The 19,227-nt window shown below is 39.6% G+C and overlaps 1 protein-coding gene across 1 annotated transcript in view; it reads right to left on the bottom strand.

Moving 5' to 3' along the window:
- LOC113038543 (carboxyl-terminal PDZ ligand of neuronal nitric oxide synthase protein-like) overlaps window positions 1–18,572 on the bottom strand; it is a 36,868-nt gene extending 18,296 nt beyond the window's left edge. Inside the window, exons 1-7 of the mRNA XM_026196057.1 lie at window positions 18,058–18,572; window positions 17,699–17,770; window positions 15,723–15,815; window positions 15,537–15,595; window positions 14,873–14,981; window positions 13,377–13,455; window positions 456–559 (exon numbers count right to left, since the gene is read on the bottom strand). Coding sequence (XP_026051842.1) covers window positions 456–559; window positions 13,377–13,455; window positions 14,873–14,981; window positions 15,537–15,595; window positions 15,723–15,815; window positions 17,699–17,770; window positions 18,058–18,162 — 621 coding nt within the window. The 5' untranslated portion in view covers window positions 18,163–18,572. The remainder of the gene's footprint in view (window positions 1–455; window positions 560–13,376; window positions 13,456–14,872; window positions 14,982–15,536; window positions 15,596–15,722; window positions 15,816–17,698; window positions 17,771–18,057) is intronic.
- Between the last annotated feature and the right edge of the window lie 655 nt (window positions 18,573–19,227).

The raw sequence follows: 19,227 nt of genomic DNA on the forward strand, positions 1-19,227 counted from the left end.
AACCATTAAACAAGGACCAGCAAAGGACTGAATAAACAAAAAGAATAAATAGGGAGGAGGGTAACGAGGGAGACACAGATGGAGTAACTAAAACAATAATGAGATAACAAGAAGGGTGGGGTCAGACAATAGACAGGAGAGCACATGGCACCAACAACAAACACACTAGCAGAACCATGACAACTTGTGATCAAGGGCCAATTTCTTCCCTATAAACCATGTAGAATTAGCAAACTGTATTTTATATATAACAGAAAGCAGGCAAAACCTGAGCTATATTTTAAAAAGACAACACCTGAGATCTCGTCAGCCTTTCAGTTTCTTCTAAAAAAGCAAGGCTTTCTATTGGTAAAGTCAATAAAAAAAGACCTAATTGATGTGGAAAATTAAGACAACTGCAAAAACGTTTCTTTCAGATTTTCTGCTAAACTTTATGGTCAGGCAGAAGACTTTACCATTTCATCTTTCCTCAGCCCAGCATTGCCTGAACTCTCAGTGGTGCCGCCAGCAACTGAAGTCTCATCTTTGCTTCTCTCCTCCTCACCTTTCACAAGCCATGCTGTTGAAATTCAGATAAATCACATGATTTAGAATACAACATAATAAGTCCAGTTTCACAGGTACAGATTGAGTCTGTTGCTAGTTTACAACAATACAAATTATATATTTATGTTAAAGGGTTAGTTCAGCCAAAAATGAAAATTAAGCCATAAATTACTCACCCTGAAGTCATCCTAGGTGTATATGACTTTCTTCTTTCAGACAAATTCAGTTGGGAGTTATTAAAAAAAAGAAAGAAATGAGATCTTTCAAGTTGTTGGATGCAAAAGTTTAACAAAAAGCTCATCCATTAAAAAAAAGTGTTTCACGTGGATCCAAGGGGTAAACAAAAGCTTCCTGTAGCGAATCAATGCATTTTTGTAAGAAAAGAAAAATATCCATATTCAAAACAGTTTTGTAAGAAAAGAAAAATATCCATATTCAAAACTTTATAATCACTTTAAGGGTCATGCATACTGAGTTTTTTACACTGGTAAAGAGTTGGATTCCCATGCTAAACATGGACAAAGTTTCAAAAATTAAGTGGTACGTTTGAAGGAGTATTTCTGTTCCAAAAATACTCCTTCCGGTTTGTCACAAGTTTCGGAAAGTTTTTTTTCGAGTATGGCTCTGTGTGACGTTAGATGGAACGGAATTTCCTTATATGGGTCCTGAGGGCACTTCTGCCGGAAGAGCGCACGCTCCCGTAGAGCACAGCACAGACATTCACTGATCAGAGCGAGAGCGTTGCGAAATGTCACAAAAGGAGTGTGTTTTTGGTTGCCAGGGCAAGACAACCCTGCACAGTTTACCAAAAAAAAAAACAACAGCATTAAGGGATCAGTGGATGGAGTTTATTTTTACAGAGCATCAACAGAGTTGTACAAGTGTTTGTGTTTGTTCCCTGCATTTCGAAGATGCTTGTTTTACAAACAAGGCCCAGTTTGACGCCGGATTTGCACATCGTTTATTTCTTAAGAATAATGCAGTCCCAACGAAAAAGGGTCACGATCGTGTGTTGGAACCGCATGCGGTGAGTAAAACTGCTTCAAATATCTCTGTTGTTAACTTAGCTATCGGCACGTAAGCACATCAAGTAAACAACATGCGATGTTGTCATCAAACTGCACTTTCCACATGTACAGCTTAAAAAAAAAAAAAAGACGATAAAGTGGAACTTAGTCATTTTCCAAAACCGCTAAGCAAATATATACAGTTTCAGTACATACCACATAGAGACGTTGTTGCTGATTCTGCTCTTGTTAAATTTCAGGAGCAGGATCTGATTCTGATTCTGGATCTGATTCTGAATCATAAATAAATGGCTGAATCTGACTGTTAGCCATGGTTTGTTTTGGTTGATTTTGTCCTCACGGTGTCACAGCTTCAAAACGCTCTCAACGCAAAAGCCTACTGGCGCTCGTGATTATTTAGCTCCGCCCACACGTCACTTCTCCAGCCGGTCGCGTTTTTTTCGGGAAAAATCGTTACAGATTATCTTTCTCTTATGAATATAATAAAACTAAAGACTTTTTGGAGTTATGAAGGATGCAGTACTACTCTATAGGTACTCAAGATTAACAGGATATTGAGTGAAAATGAGCATTTCACCCCCCCCCCCCCCCCTTAATCAAGCTTGTGCTCACAGTTGTAAACAAAGCAGTTACAGGGGAATAACGTATGAGGAAATCTTTGCTCATGCACCTCTCAGAAGTGATGCATGCGGAATTGCAGCAGAAACATCAAAACAAAACAACAGTCACTAATTAGAAGTACAAAACAAGGATTTATTAAGAAGAATATCTGAGAATTTTGATATAAGCCAAGAGGAGACTGGTTTTCCTTTGATAAAGTAAGGACACTGCTTTTTTTTCAGGAACTCGAGCTGCATCCGGAATTCCCTTCAGTGTGACCAGCTCAGATTAACTTGTGTAATCAGTCCCATGAATGGGTGTGACATCATAGGCAGGTGACGTAGCGACCAGGATTCTATAAAAGCACGTAAGGTGGAACAAGCGTCAGCTTTCTGTCATTCAGCGAAGCTCTTTTTGTGTGTCAGTTACCATTACGTTTCTGTCAGTCTTATTCACTGTTGTCTGTCATAAAAAATCAAGAGACTGGTTCCCTTAGTAGACTATTTAGCAGCGTATAAGCCACTGCCAAATGTGTCTCATTGGGTCCTGCAGACTGTAGAAAAAGGTTATTAAATTCTGTGCTCCGCCGCCACTTTTTAACAGGGTCTTTCCCACACTAATGGGCCTCGAGCAGGCTCTGATATTGGAACAAGAAGTAAATACCCTTCTTAGGAAGGAGGCTACTGAGGTGGTCTCTCCTCATGACAGAGAATCTGTGTTCTGCAGCAAATACTTTATAGTTCTAAAGAAGGATGGGGGGTTGCGTCAGATTTTAGACCTGCGTCAATTAAACCGCTCAGTCATGCGACTGAAGTTCAAGATGTTTACTATCAAGCAGGTATTGTCATATATCTCCATCCTTCCCAATCACAGGAAGTTCCTAAGGTTTGCTTTCAGGGGTGAAGCTTACCAGTATCAAGTTCTTAATTTTGGTCTAGCACTCTTACCTCGGACATTCACGAAGTGTGTGGATGATGCACTGGCTCCACTGCATCCGCATACTAAATTATATAGACGATTGGTTGATTTTGGATCAATCAGAGCAGATGGTGGTTTGGCATCGAGATGTCATTCTCGCCCATATGAAAAAGTTGGGGTTAAGATTAAACGGCAAGAAAAATGTGCTTTCTCCATTACAGAGGACCACTTATCTGGGCATGGTTTGGGATTCAATCCCAATGCAGACATGTCTGCCCCCTGCTCGTATCGAGTCGATCCTCACGTCAGTCAAGAAAGTCAGAGAAGGCCAGTCATTTACTGTCACTGGTGTCAAAAGTATTCACATTCATTACTAAAGTAGAAGTATAGATACTAGGGGTTTAAAGACCTAGACTTTTGTAGAAGCTGAAGTATCAACTCAAACTTTTTATTCAAGTAAAACTGTAAAAGTACTGGTTTCAAAACTACTTAAAGTATAAAAGTAAAAGTAATGTAAGAAAAAAAAAGCCATTAAGAATAAAAAACCCGAACCTGTTTACAGCTCAACATTATTCAAATGTGCGTACACAGCTCTTTTGCCTTTTGTCAAGAATTAATCATTTATACGTTTTAACTGTATTCATTACTAACGTAGACTAGACCACTTGGAAGTTGGAATAAAGAAATAAAATAAGTCCTTTGTAACATCGTAACATCTCAGCACTCTAAATAGCCTATAAATAGACCAAAACACCAATAAAACATTTCTTTCTTAAATTAAATAAAGATAAATTCTAAATTAAGATGGGTATTTGGCAATAACAAAATTAAGATAAAGGCTCCGCCGGATTTGCTTAGCCACTAGCAGCTGACATAAAAGAATAATGCCTATATTGCCTACTCTGTCTACATTATGCATTTAAGACTCAATTCATATTTTGTTATAATTTTTAAAACCTTTAGGGTTACTCCCCAAGATTAGGCTAGGCCTACATGTTTTTGTAGATGAAAATGATTGAATCCTCTGGAGATGGCTTCAGCACATTCCTGCGCTCACTGATGGTGCCTCCAGCAATATAACCCACTGGATCATTATACTCATTATAAACATGGTCAAAACTCTTCCACACCTCACATTTCTTTCTCGCGCTAATCGAAATACATCACATCACCGCTTATTTACCAAACTGGAGCACGAGCCCGTGTAAAATTATATAAATTAAGCTCGAACCCGACCAAACCGACGGTCTCCGTCGGGTTCGGGCAAAGATCTTCAGCTCTAGTAACGAGTTACAAAGTCGGTATAGCCCACTTATCACAACATTGTCAATCGCAAATGCTAATTTATTCAAACGTCTCACTACCGAACTACCTACAGTAGCTTAATTTGCGGAGGAAAGCACCCATTTGATAAGTGAGCCAGTAGTTGAGAAACAATAACTCTTAAGAAATATATTTTTTGATAAATGAACCCAACACTGGCTGTCCTTGCTGGAGTGTGATGTGATTTGTGTCATGTGCAGGTGCGATGGATCGCGTTCAAACCAATAGGGTGTCGTAATATGTTTATACTTCTCATCCAATCACAATCAAATTCACTCCATCCGGATGTGTGTGTGTGTTTTTTTTTTTTTTTAATGATGACAAGTCGTAATGAAAACAAGCCGAAATGAAATAGCAGTAATGAACCTATTTTTTAAATGCAAGGAGTATAAAGTACAGATAACTTCATGAAAATATAAGAGTAGAAGTAAAAAGTTGGTTGAAAAATAGTCCCAGGAGTTTTGGTGAGAGTGCATCGGGACAGGTCCGTCTTCTATTAGTAGCACCGTTCTGGCTGGCCCGAGTATGGTTGTCAGATCTGATCTTGCTCCTCGACAGCTCACCATGGGAGATTCCTGTCAGGAGGGATCTCCTCTTGCAGGCAGAGGGCACAATATTTCACCCCCGCCTAGAGCTATGGAAGTTAAGCTACATCTCGTAGCTTCTGGTCTCTCAACCGAGGTTGTTGAGACCATCCTCCAATCCAGAGCTCCCTCAACAAGGAAACTGTATGACTTGAAGTGGAAACTTTTTACTTCTCAGTGCAGAGATCACCACTTTGACCCAGTTAACGGCCCAGTTGGTACAGTATTGGAATTCCTGCAGCCCTGTTTCTCCACAGGGTTGACTCACTCCACCCTGAAGGACTACTTGGCGGCCATTGCAGCCTACCGTGCCCCTCTCGGTGGCCAGTCAGTGCGCAGACACTCCCTAGTTATACGTTTCCTCTGCTGTGCGCTGAGGCCTCCGGTACGATCTCGTGTCCCGATGTGGGACCTGGCTTTGGTGCTAAAAGCTCTTTGTAAGCTTCCTTTCAAGCCTATTGTAGAAATCGCTGATCGCTATCTCCCGATTTAAACTGCCTTTCTTCTAGCTATCACTTCTTTAAAAAGAGTGTTGGGGATCTTCAGGCCCTCTCACCCGGCATGGCCAAAGTGTTTCTCTACCCTCGAGCGGGGTATGTCCCAAAGGTTCCCTCAGTTGCCCCACAGCCTATCGTACTGCAGGCCTTCAGTCCTTCTCCCTTCAAGAAGCCAGACCAGCAGAAGCTAAACTGTATGAATTCAGTGAAATCACTGAACGCATACATCCACAGAGCTGGCATGTGGAGAAAGGTGGACCAACTCCTAATCCTGGTCCCCCTAATGCCGCGTTCCTTTCCCAGGAACTTTACCCAGGAACTAGGGACTTTGGCCTTGTACTCGGTGTGTTTCCACTGCAGGAACAAGGAACTAAATAAAGTTCCGGGTAAAAAAAATGCCCCTCAGAAAGTCCCTGCTGGCAAGGTAGTACTTTTTCAAAGTTCCAGAACTTTGGGGGCGGGACTTGGGTGCTAAACATCCTGATTGGTTCAGTTCACACAGCATTGGTTGGGTTCAACCACCATTTATTCGGATCATTTTCAAAATATTGCTGTTATTGTGTCATGAAATGTAATTTTAAAAGTATTTCAGGTGAGAATGTAGTTGTTTAAAACTCAAATCTGTGGTTTATTTATAAAGACAGCGCTTATTTAAAAATGTGTTTCGCCGATCTCGGAGACTTGATTCCGCGATCAGCGGGATCTCAGTCCTCATGTATCCGCTGAGAGCAGCCTCACCTCGGCTAGACCTTCTTATGTGTGCTGATGGCTCTGATGTCTCTTTAGTGGTTAAACATAACATATAATTCGTTTTGGGTAAATCTAACAGGTTATCTTTGGTCTGTATTCAATTTATCTATATGTTAAAATGAAAATAAAAAAGGCAAATTTATATAATATCTAGTTTCATTGTAATGACTGTATATACCCATTTACCTGAACTAAGTACATTTACCTGAACTAAGTACTAAGTACATTGCACTACCGAGGATGCACGTCCAAAATCAGCATACTTTGTATTGAGAAACACGTGCAGACCTACGTCACCAGTCTATTTGCCTAATCTTCCCGGTACTTTACACCGCGGTGGAAACGCAGAAAGCAACATGTCTGGGGGAAAAAAAATAGTTCCTGTGAAAAAAAGTTCCTGGTACAAATGTTCCAGGTATTTTCGGTGGAAACACGGCATAAGAGGGGTCTTCCAGCCACAAAACAGACCCTCAGTCGGTGGATAGTGGATGCAATTACTCTTGCATATGAGTCCTCTGTTCTCCCCTCACCATTGGGAGTCAAGGCTGACTCAACCCGCAGTATGGCGGCCTCCAAGGCCTTCTTGTCAGGTGTGTCCATGCAGGACATCTGCAATGCAACTGGATGGTCCACACCCCTCACAATTGTCAGATTTTATGATTTAGATCTGCGAGCCACTCCCAGCTCTTCTAGTCTCTTGCCTTAGCTGTGCTTCTTGTATACACACTAGGCAGGAACTTGCAAGTCTTGTGGCGTGGGCATTCTCATTCCCAAAGCATTTTTGGGTGCAGCTTGTGTTCCTGAAGGGGAACGTACCAGGTAATGTATGTAACCAAGGTTCCTCGAAGGGAACGAGATGCTGCGTCTCAAGGCCATACTTCCAGCCTCCCTGCCAGAGTTTGCTTCATTCCAAGAAGCTGACGCTCGTTCCACCTCACGTGCTTCTATAGCTTCCTCGTCACTATGTCACCTGCCTAACACATGTTATTCAGAGTTGGTCACGCTGAAGGGCGTTCCCAAAGTATTTTCGGATGCAGCGTCTCGTTCCCTTTGGGGAACGTCTTGGTTACGTATGTAACCCTCGTTCCCTGAAGGAGGGAATGGAGACGTTACGAATGGGATCTCGCCCGAGAGCCCAATCACCTTCGAGTGGTACAAAACGAGCCAATGGTACACAAAGTACCTTGGTCTGCGGAATTTGCATCGCGAGCTCCGCCCCGCAGAGCGGGTATATAAGGAGCAACGCGAGCAACTCGCATTCAAGTCTTCGCTGAGGAGCCGAGCCAGTGACCCGGCCATTCAGCGGAACAGCGATGTGGCAAGGGTACGTAACCAAGACGTTCCCTTTCAGTCAGTCACGATCAACTTTACGAATGGGGTCCCTTACAAAACGCCACATGGCTGTCTTCCAGCGACCCGTGTGAGTGATAGCACCCTGTCGTGAGGCCAGCACGAGTGAGGGCCTATAGCTCGCACAGAATACACTGGGTAGCATATTCCAGCTGGACGTATGCTAGTAGGCTGCCTGCCCGTGGGAGGACTTACAGAAAGCAGGTATCTACCAAGGTGGTGATACGTAAGAACTCTGAGGTACCCAGCCCGCAGGGTGGAAGTTTCAACGACAGAGCTGGCAAGGGGCTTGCCAAGGGAAAGACACATGCTGCGGAGAGACTTACTGTGGACATACACACGTGGGATTACCCGGAAGGGGAATCAGGACACATGGAGGCACCTAGTCCCACACATGGCTGACCAAAGGGCATGTACGCAAGTGTTGGACATCAACAGTGCTGGAGGAACCCAGGGTTCTGACTGAGGAACTCACCTGAGGGGAATAGCGCACGCATCCAGTCCGCGGAGTGGAATGGCGCAGCAAGCGGATTGACACCGAGCAGGTCCTTACTGGCCCGAAGGGGCGAGTACCCGGGAGGACACGGGCTCTACACGGAGATTATAAAATCTCGCAAATGTGTTAGGTGTCGCCCAGCCCGCAGCTCTACAGATGTCTGCTAGTGAGGCGCCATGCGCCAGCACCCAGGAGGAAGCTACGCTCCTAGTTGAGTGAGCTCTCACCCCTAGGGGGCATGGCAGGTCTCGAGCCTGATAAGCCAGGACAATAGCATCCACTATCCAGTGGGATAACCTCTGCTTGGAGACAGCCTTCCCTTCTGCTGGCCTCCGTAACAGACAAAGAGCTGGTCTGAGGTCCTAAGGCACCGAGTTCTGTCCACGTAGGTGCGGAGCGCACGTACTGGACAGAGCAGTGCCAGGGCTGGGTCTGCCTCCTCCAGGGGCAGCGCTTGCAAGTTCACCACCTGATCCCTAAAAGGAGTGGTGGGAACTTTGGGCACGTACCCAGGCCGGGGTCTCAAGATAACATGAGAGTTAGCCGGCCCGAATTCCAGGCACGCTTCGTCAACTGAAAATGCCTGCAGGTCCCCGACCCTCTTCACCGAAGCCAAAGCTGTCAGGAGCGCAGTTTTCAAAGATAAAAACTTTAGCTCTACTGAGAGCAAGGGTTCAAAGGGAGCTCTCTGCAGTGCTGATAGAACCACTGCGAGGTTCCAAGAGGGGACTTGCTGAGGGCGAGGCGGATTGAGCCTCCTTGCTCCTCTCAGGAACCTGATGATCAGATCGTGCCTTCCAAGAGACTTACCTTCAACGGGGTCATGGTGAGCCGAAATGGCAGCCACATAGACCTTGAGGGTGGAAGGAGACAGCCTTCGTTCCAACCCCTCCTGAAGAAAGGAAAGCACTGACCCAACCGGGCATTTCCAGGGGTCCTCACGCCGTGAAGAACACCAAGTGACGAAGAGGTTCCACTTCAAAGCATAGGCATGTCTGGTGGACATGGCTCTAGCTGAAGTGATGGTAGCTACCACCTGTGGTGGCAAGGTACCTAAACCTTCTGTGACCCGTCCAGAACCCACACATGTAGGTTCCACAGATCGGGACGTGGGTGACAGAGGGTGCCCCGTCTCCGTGAAAGAAGGTCCTTCCTCAAAGGAATTGGGAACCCTCAGATCACCCTGGCCACCAGCCGAAGTAGCTCTCTTACGAGAAGAAGAGCTAGAACGGGGTGTGGCACGAACGCAGTCTCAGCGTGCTGGAAGCCCAGACACGTGACACATCGATCGTGACCGTCACGAGGAGCGATATATCGACCGCACCCAGAAACACACGGGTGAAATGACATCTTTAAAAAGACGCAAATCGGCCCGTCTCTCTTTTGTGAGAGAAATTTGTCTCTTTTAGAGGTGTTGAAGCGGTCAGGGGAACGCGGGAGCTGTCGCAGGAAACCCAGACGAACCGCTGAATCGCGCCGTCACGCCAACACCAGCTCTTGCTTGTAAACACTCCGGTGATTGCAGCAAGCGATGTGCTCGGCTCCGAAGCGAAAGCTTGAATGCGAGTTGCTCGCGTTGCTCCTTATATACCCGCTCTGCGGGGCGGAGCTCGCGATGCAAATTCCACAGACCAAGGTACTTTGTGTACCATTGGCTCGTTTTGTACCACTCGAAGGTGATTGGGCTCTCGGGCGAGATCCCATTCGTAACGTCGAACGTGACCGACTAAAAGGAAACCAAGGTTACATACATGACCTGGGATGTTCCTTTGCTCGTGTTAACAAACGTTGGTTTTCATGAGACTCACCGTTGCGTGCACAACGCTGACCTCATACATCATTACCCTGTAACTGCTTTGTTTACATACATTTTGAATATGGATAAAATACACATCGATTCGCTACATTTCTGGAATCTGCATCTGAAATAGCATTTAGCCAACAGTTTATATACAGTATCTCAGAGGGGACATGGATTCATTTAAACTGCAGTTACAGGTGCATAAATAGGCTTAATGATTTGTTTTTAACATAAAACGTTGAATACTGATATTTGAAATAATTGAAAACATGGGAAGAAAAAAAATATCCGAAATGTGAAATTAAAACCACTAGTAGGTGACAGCAAGTGAATGTTAATGAGTGAGTCATTGAGATTCAACCGATTTATTCAAACAGCTGATTCATTCAATAAGTAAACACCGTCCATTGCTCAGAGACGAAAAACAGTCTTGTAATATGTTTGGAACTACTTTCTTTGGTAAAACTGGGCAAAAACAATCAATATTATGTCTAACTGAACTTGTATAAAATTATTATTAATTATGTAATATATTCTGCATCTGCAGAAAAACGTTACTCTTTGTGTATAAAATGTGTATTGAGTAATAGACTGATAAATCAATGTGCGTTCACTCTGTGTATGATTCGGTGATATGGACTACTTGATAACATCAGATTGCACATCATTACAAGAACACTTACTATATCATTACAGACGATGCTGTATATCGGCCTTGACTTGAGTGGAAAAGTTAAATCATCCACGGATGTGTGCGACGCGCACTTGTTTGCACATGAGCAAAAGTGTTTTTACGAGTCTAAATTGCAAATGCCATACCACTGATTTGTCAAACTGCTTTCCTGCAGTCTGTGTTCTTCTGATTATTTTGTAGTAACAAATATACTTATGGGAAATGTATCAGAGTAAAATTATACATTTTTAATTAGGAAATTTAGTGGAGTAAAAGTAAAAGTTGCCTAAAATTTAAAAACTCAGGTAAAGTGCAGATACTCCCAAAAATACTTAAGTACTGTAACAAAGTATTTTTACTTTATTACATTACAACACTGCTTTCTATTAAACTTCTCATGGGCCACTGAGTTTGAAAGATCAAAGACAATTTTTTTTGATAACTCTGACTGGATTCGTATGAAAGAAGAAAGTCATATACACCAAGGATGACTTCAAGGTTAGTAATTTATGGGCTAATTGTCATTTCTGGCTGAACTAACCCTTTAACAACTTATATTAGTCCCAATCAAAGAAATACAGTACTTTACACAGAACCTTTCAAAAAACAATCATAGGACTAAATAATTGTATAAAATATGTTTAGATAGATCTATATAGCTATTTTGACATCATCAAGCATGACAAATTTATTGTCATAAAGCATATCTCCGCAATGTGAAAAAAAGGCTATATATTTATGGGTCAAAGCACAGAAATTGCTTAGATTCCTATTGTATCTTTTAAGTTTTCTTCTTCTTCACTCTGGAAGTATATGGCAGCTCATAGAACTGCTTGTGGGAAAGTTATCAAATTTGGTACACAGATATAGAACAGTCTCAATATTAACCTTAGCAAATTTGGAGTCTCTATCTCAAACTCTCTAGTGCCACCAATAGGCCAAATTTCCACTCAAATTTCTGGATATATCTTTTGAGTCGTTACAAAATTATTTTATGTTAATTTTCTCTGATTTTCTTTTTTTCTATGGGTCAATATTTTAGCAATTTTGCATTTTGCCCTTTTTACTTTTTTGAACTCAGATGGTTTCACCAAAACATCTTCAGACAATGCTGGCAAAAAGTTAACAAAAATTTCCGATAGACCAAACTGTTCTTATAAAGCATGTTAACAAAATTGATGAAATTTGAGGACATGAGGATATATCATTGCAATCCTTGGATTCTGACCAAACTTGGTACGGGATATACCAAGCATGACCTGAGGGCACATGAGTAGTTTCAGAACAGCCACCTAGTGGTCAAAAGATATTTTAAAAATTACATTTCTGAACAGAACGAGATACTGAATCAAACTATATAAAATGTTCCTATATCAGCCTTTTTGGGCATTGGCCATTTTAAGTTTTGTAGTGAAAAAAATGTCTTGCATAGGGTGGCCATATGCGCCGTTCATTTTAATAAAGCCTAAAATATCCAGGTTTTGGCTATTTGCACTTTGCAGGTTGATCAATATGTAATATTCATGAGAGCTATAAAGAGCAGAAAGCTCCTTATGCTTTCTTTCGAATCAATTTTACATGTTTGTTCGTTCGTTTGACTTGAGGCATTGTGGCAATTTGTATTTATTTTTTTGATTTGTGTGCAGCGACGCTTCAAGTCAATCGAACGGACAAAGACGTGCGCATATTTGCATCGCTTTGACGTTCCCTCTGGATCTCACCTTCTCACACGCAGCCCCACGATTGGTCGATTATGTACAATACCTGCATGTTATTGGTCAAACTGCTTTGGATGTTTTAGGCAATATTAAAATCCTGTCCGGGATGTGTGCCTTATGAACGGCGCATATGGCCACCTTAGTCTTGCAGGGACCCTGCTCCTGGAGAGTTAGAATACTGCAGAGTTCAGCTTTAACCCGCTCAGAATGGTTTAGACATTGCAGTGAAAATCAGAGGTTTCTTGCAGAGAATGATCGTTTTGTGTCTTTACACATCAATGTATCATCACGAACCGCAGGTTTTAATTTGGTTTTGTTTGCTTATGTTTTATTGCATCCACTGACATTATAGGACTGACAGACTGCAACGGTTTGAGTTAAAAATCTACATTTGTGTTCTACTTAAGAAACAAAGTCACCTACACCTTGGATGCCCTGGGGGTAAGCAGAACATTTTCATTTTTGGGTCAACTACACCTTTCGTTACAGACAGGTCTATTGAAGCAGGGTTGGAACTAAAGTCTACAGAAAGTTAGCTCTCCAGTGGCAGAGTTGGACAGCTTCTTAGCTTTTCATTTTACCTCTGTTGTGTTTGGCCCCTTAATTGCCTTAAATTCTATTTTAAAGTTTATTTTTTGTATTGATCATCCAATCATCTGAAAATCATGGTCTAAACAATGAATAACAACATTTTTATGGTTTAACATTTTATCTGAAGTATAAAACAAATACTGATTCATTATAGTTTTCTTTTTATAATGAAATAAACATTTTACTTTGTGAGAATGTTTTTGTCTTTGGGACAATACACATTTCTTATTAATATCAAATCAATATTATCTGAGAAAAGCTAATAAGTTTGGCTGAAACAAATTATTTTTAAGATGGTCCAAAGTATCATTTATTTTTCTGTGCACAGACCATATTTTCTTATACAAAAAGAAAAATCTAAGTTGAAATTAAACTGTTATAACGATGATGATGAAGATTGATTTTAATTATATTAATTCGCCACCTATTAAATGCCAAGCATTGAAACTTGAGATGAAATGTGGTTCACATCTGATAAAATGAAGGTCAGTGTTTTCTTACCGTCAGCATTGTCTAGACTCTGTTTATGGCACACTTCAAACGCCTGACCCACGGTCTGCACTATCCTCATGGCTTGGCTCTGAGACACAGACGGTACATCTTTAAGCAACCAGGATTTATTGAACACGTCATGCTTTCCCACATGCATCTAAATCTAATGACTGTAGATTTTCATTTGATATAGGACAAAAAAGCTGTACTGGGAGAGACAGAAGAATTAATTCCCCTTCCAGAGAGGAAAAGGGATTCATTAAAATGAATGAGAGATATAAGGAAAAGAGGAGTGGGTGAGACAGGGAGGAAGAACATTACATACATAAGTCAATTCCATATTACAGTGGTGCTGTCAAAGTGATGGGTTAGTTCATTTCAGATGGGCCCTTGTGCTGTGAACAAAACCCAAGCCAAAATAACTCATATCAAGCAGCTTATTCCGACATCAGTTTCTTTTTCTGTAGAAAACAGCTAACCTGTCGCAGGTCAAAAATAGCCCACAAGACAATTACTAAGAATTGTCATAAAATAGTAGTTAGATTATTAATATCAAAGCTGATTAAAATTTTGTGTTGATTTAGCGGAAGAAAATATATAATTTCTTTAAGCAGTTTTTAATATTTGCTAGAAAAAATATATATATTTGATTAAATGGGGTTTTCATTGTCAATTTATTTCATTGAAGTAAAACAATTGAAGTATATTCCTATCTCTTAAGTATATTCCTATTCATATTATAAAAAAAATACAAAAAAAAAAATTGCACACTAGGGTGATTATGAACATTAAATTATCCAGCCATTGCTTCCTGTTCCACGGGATTATAAATATGAGGAACACAAAGGTCAAATTCCCTTAATCATTCATCACATGGAGTAAAACCAAAGAATATAGTTCTGATGTGCAGTAGAAGATTGGTAAGTTTCACAAAGTAGATAGTGGCTGTAAGAAAATAGCTAAAACATTGAAAAGCCCCATTTCCACCATCAGGGCAATAATTAAGAAGTTTCAATCAACTAAATATGTTACAAATCTGTCTGGAAGAGGACGTGTGTCTATATCATCTTAATGCACATCGGGGAGGAGTGTTTGAGAGGCCAAAGACTCTCCAAGAATCACAGCTGGAGAATTGCAGAGAGTAGCTGAATCTTGGGGTCAGAAAGCCAAAAAAAAAAAAAAAACAGTTTGTATAATATGGTAATCTATATATAACGCAAGACACTGATCCATTTGTGCTAGTGACTGTTCCATCTTATGGTCCAAAACTCTCTTACATTGGTCCTGGGCCAGCAGGGCATTCTTAGTGTTCAACTCTGTTACTTCAAATCAAATGATAATTAATAGGACAGCTAAATAATTAATTATCTCCAGCTGAATGAATCCACTGCCGAGATGTCCCATTTATCCATTTCCATTCCTGGGCAATTAATCAATATTATTAACATATTTGTGCAAATTTGATCAAATGTCTGGTGGATTTCCTGTGTTATGGTGATGCTTACCTTCCTCTTTGATTTGAAGACATTGCAGTGGAACACATTGTTTTTGTTGTCTCGAGCTATGTAACTAAATATCTTCAGGTCCTGTGAGTCATGCGAGACATAAAATATTCTGAAAAAAAATAAAAATAAAAAATGACTAATGAGCTGCAGTAATTGACCTTAAAATGACATGACAACAACAAGGCCAGCACTTTCTTTACTGACTTGGTCCCTTTGACGTCATAAAGCATTGCAGAAATACATAAAAGAAAAGATTTAAAAATGTAAAAATTTAAAAATTTAAAACAAGTTATGAAATACAACAGTAAATATCACAATAATGTCAAGCTAAATTCTAAAAATGTATCCATTTCAGAACGATCATGTTGGTATTGGACATTGTTTAAATATAACAAACATAATGTGTACTGACATTAGTTAATACTGATGATGTTACTAATAAACCATGGTTACATGCATGACCTGAGACATTTATGTACAGTGGAGACTAGCTGTTGCTATGGGGATTTCAAAGATATTCAGTTTTATTGTTGCAGCTCACGGAGCCGATTGATTTTGATGTGACGTGTGCGTGCACAATAATAAATGTCATCAAACCCCCACAGGCCATGACACTCCAGTCACAAGCAAAATTAGAAATCAACTTTCAATGTGGCTGAATTACCTGAAAATGGGGTCCTGGGCCAAGGTCATTTGGCTTTCATCCCAACTATAGTCATATATCTAACACATATTTATCACATTTTTAGTCAAGAACTATGTTTATTATCAATTGCATATACAGTATACAAAATTAATTGCACAACATCAGAAACTGTTATTATAAAATTGCAAGGACAAAACACCTCACCTTTTTCTTTTTTCGCAAAACCACCTTGACACCATCCACTGACACGATAAGGTTGACTTTCTTCTTCTTGATGTTCTTACTTTTAAACTCATACTGAAAATTATACAAACAATTATGAATTTAATAATTTAAAACATGAATCATAACATGAACCTTACACTTAATTTTTTTTTTTATATATTATAAATAATAAATATTTTAAATATTAAATATTAATATTTAAATATAAATACATCAATACAAAAAACTATCTCAGACTCTTTATATATTCCTTCTATGTTCAGGTCACACTGTTCTTATCTGGTAGCATTAGTGTATCTACAGTACCACCACTATACAGTAGGTGGCGATATAGTCATTTCATTTCCAACGAAGATACTTATGAGAGGCTCCAGTGAAAACCATATTCATGTATAAAATAGGAAAGTACTATAAAAAAAAAAAGAAAAAAAAGAAAAAAAAAAGAGTTTTTTTTTTACTCTGAGGCTTAAACGGGTCATTTTTGGCCCAAACAAGTGGTCATGTTTTATCTTTTATTTTTTGCTAAATCAACATATGAAACACAAATGAAGTCATCTGGTTAGAACTAATTGGAGTCACCACATTATGTACAGTATAAATTAACAATTAAGTAAGAAAAATATGGATTATAACGTATATCCCACATCAAACATATTCTTGGAAACTTGAAAAACTTGCACTGATAAGGAATTTGCAGACTGCATGAATCAAAGACTAGGAAATAAACAGCAACTCCACAAGGGTGGGATTATTATGAATTTAATAATTTAGACGCATGAGGCATACTGAAGTGTGGCTGGGTTTAGAGAAAGCTCTTTCATCTGAAGCTTTGATTAGTGCTAACATGGACCACTAGCAAGTCAAGCTATTTTTTAAGAAACTTGTTACTCTGTTTGCTGTCAAATCTTCTCAGAATACATACTGTACAACAGAGGGTGATAGCTAAAAACCTGAGTGCTATGAAATACTAATGACTTTATCAATTGATTTATCAGCAAGAAAAGTTGCCTGAAGAGAAATCTTGAGCAAATAAGTCTAAACATTGCTCAAATAGATTCTATTTGATGGAGCAAAGTCGATTAAGCTAAAATGTGCTGCTGCTGCCAGCACACTGGTGCAATGACATAAATACTGGATCCTTGAGAAAAAAGAAGACACGGGCGAATAGTCTTTACACTGGTACCACATTATTTGAATAAACAACTTCCAACACATGAACCTACCCTACCTACTAAATGGGATTCTTCCTAAATTCAGAGTGTGAATGCATGATGATGCTCTATCAGGACCAGTTCTTCAGAGCAAAATTTGTAATCATTAAGAGCTTTGAAAAACTCTTAAGAATTATGTTACATGGTTGCAAAGACATGTTATAATGCAAAATCAAGAAGATATATTTAAGGTTTTGCGCTACTTCTAGCCTATGTCACAAATCAATATATAGTTCATTGAGCTTGTGAATATGTATGTACTCTTAGATGGTCTCGCCTGAAGTTTAGGATCCTCTTTGGGTGATTTTCAAATAATTCTGGAGAAAAGGCCATCTGGTTTTACACAAGATGTTGTAGTTTATGCAGCTTGAATGCAAACAATTATAAAAACATTCTGATATATTATTTTTTTCAGTTATTTCAGTTAATTATTGTTGTTCTTGTTGTTTCTGTAACATATATATATATATATATATATATATATATATATATAGTCAATAATATTACTGTGCATTATTGATGATGATAAATTATTATTATCATGCTATTTAAGTATCAATATATAATATTATAATGCATAAAACATATGCTACATACCAGCAATATCATTATTGTAAAACATTTTGAATCAGTTATTTGTGTGCAAGATATGCCATTTATACATCATTCTTTCAAAAAGGTCAACAGTCGGCATCTTTATGAAGTTTGTCCTATACTTCACCTTTCAAATTCAGGAACCCTTACCCGTATACGTCTCATAGCGACCAATATTTCAATCCTGCTTTTGGGTCGCATGATATCCAGGCTCCCGATAAACTGTGACAGAAGAGGTTAAACAATTAACATAAGGGAAAAAGTAAATGGTTTGCATGCATGCCAGTGCAACAGGTGATGTACAGTAAGCCACTTAATGGTAAAACCTTACACAACACTGTTCATGTAAATATTACAAATTAGAAAAATAATTACAATGACAATGGGTTTTTAAAATCCCTTCAACAAGATAATTACGTTATAGTACTCATAATTCAATTACATGGTATAAAGTATACTAATGAAGTAGTACACAATTAATATTTTTTAAATTGTTTTGTAATATTTACCTTCACCTCGAATGTGAGCCCATGCTGGACCTGCCCATCATTATCAGCAGGAATCCTCTGATCCACTGAGTCGTCTACCAAATTATATTTACTCTTCTCCAGCATCGTTGTATGATATGGAAATATCGTCCGATACCTTTATTTACTTAAATCATGCTGAAGCCTCTTGGCTGCACTGACTTCTGAGAGATTTCTCACCGAAAGATGACGGCAGACCTGAAAATGTCCAAAGGCAAAGGCAGAGATGCTCCTCCGCAGAGGCGTTCAGCATCATTTACAGTAAAATATGATCTTTTGTTTGTTTCACAGCCGAGCAGAGGGTTCAGAAGGCGTTTGGTGACTTAGTGCGCAAAGTCTGGATTTCCAGCATGATGATAAATATCCCATATGTCCCCGTTGGCGCAGACTGTCTCTTATTGTGAATTTATGGGTCTTACTATGGCGAAGGCTTGTCTATTAATATTCATCAGCCAAGCCTTCGCCATTGGAAGGTCGTCAAGCAATATTAGCGCGACCAAAGTCTTATTCATGAGGAAAACGTTCCCGATAGGAAGTCTGCATGAGTTCATTCATATTCATTCGCCAACCTTCAGTGTAGTAGCATTCGTAATTTCGCGTGTATGTGTATACTATGAAGCTATACTGTCAGGCTGTGAAATATACCGGACTTTGGAAACGCTTGTTAAGTGCTGACATCTTGTGGTAAAAAAAAAAAAAAAAAAAAAAAAAAAAAAGATAGATACTGTCATGCACTGTGGCTTAAATTAGAAGTTAGGATTTAAAATGCATGTAATATAACTCATAGACAAACTGACAGACAAACCAAAAGACTGTTTGAGCAGTCCCAGTGTTTACAATGTAGACTAATAAACTGCTGAACTCGACTTAACTCAATTTTATTTACAAAGCAAAATTTTATTTATTTATCAAAACAATAGAAATGGCCCTATATTCTGTACACAAGAAGCATAAAATCTAAAACACAGGAAAAAACATAGAAGACTGATAGCATGACACCAAAAACATAAAACAATAAAACAAGCCATTTACGGTCGTCCGACCAATTACATTCCGAAAGTCTGTTAAACAAGTCTTTAAAGGGTTAGTCACCCAAAAAGGAAATTATGTCATTAATGTCGTTCCAAACAAGTAAGACCTCCGTTCATCTTC

This window comes from Carassius auratus, chromosome 2 (genome assembly GCF_003368295.1).
Source record: "Carassius auratus strain Wakin chromosome 2, ASM336829v1, whole genome shotgun sequence".
Classification (NCBI taxonomy): Eukaryota; Metazoa; Chordata; class Actinopteri; order Cypriniformes; family Cyprinidae; genus Carassius; species Carassius auratus.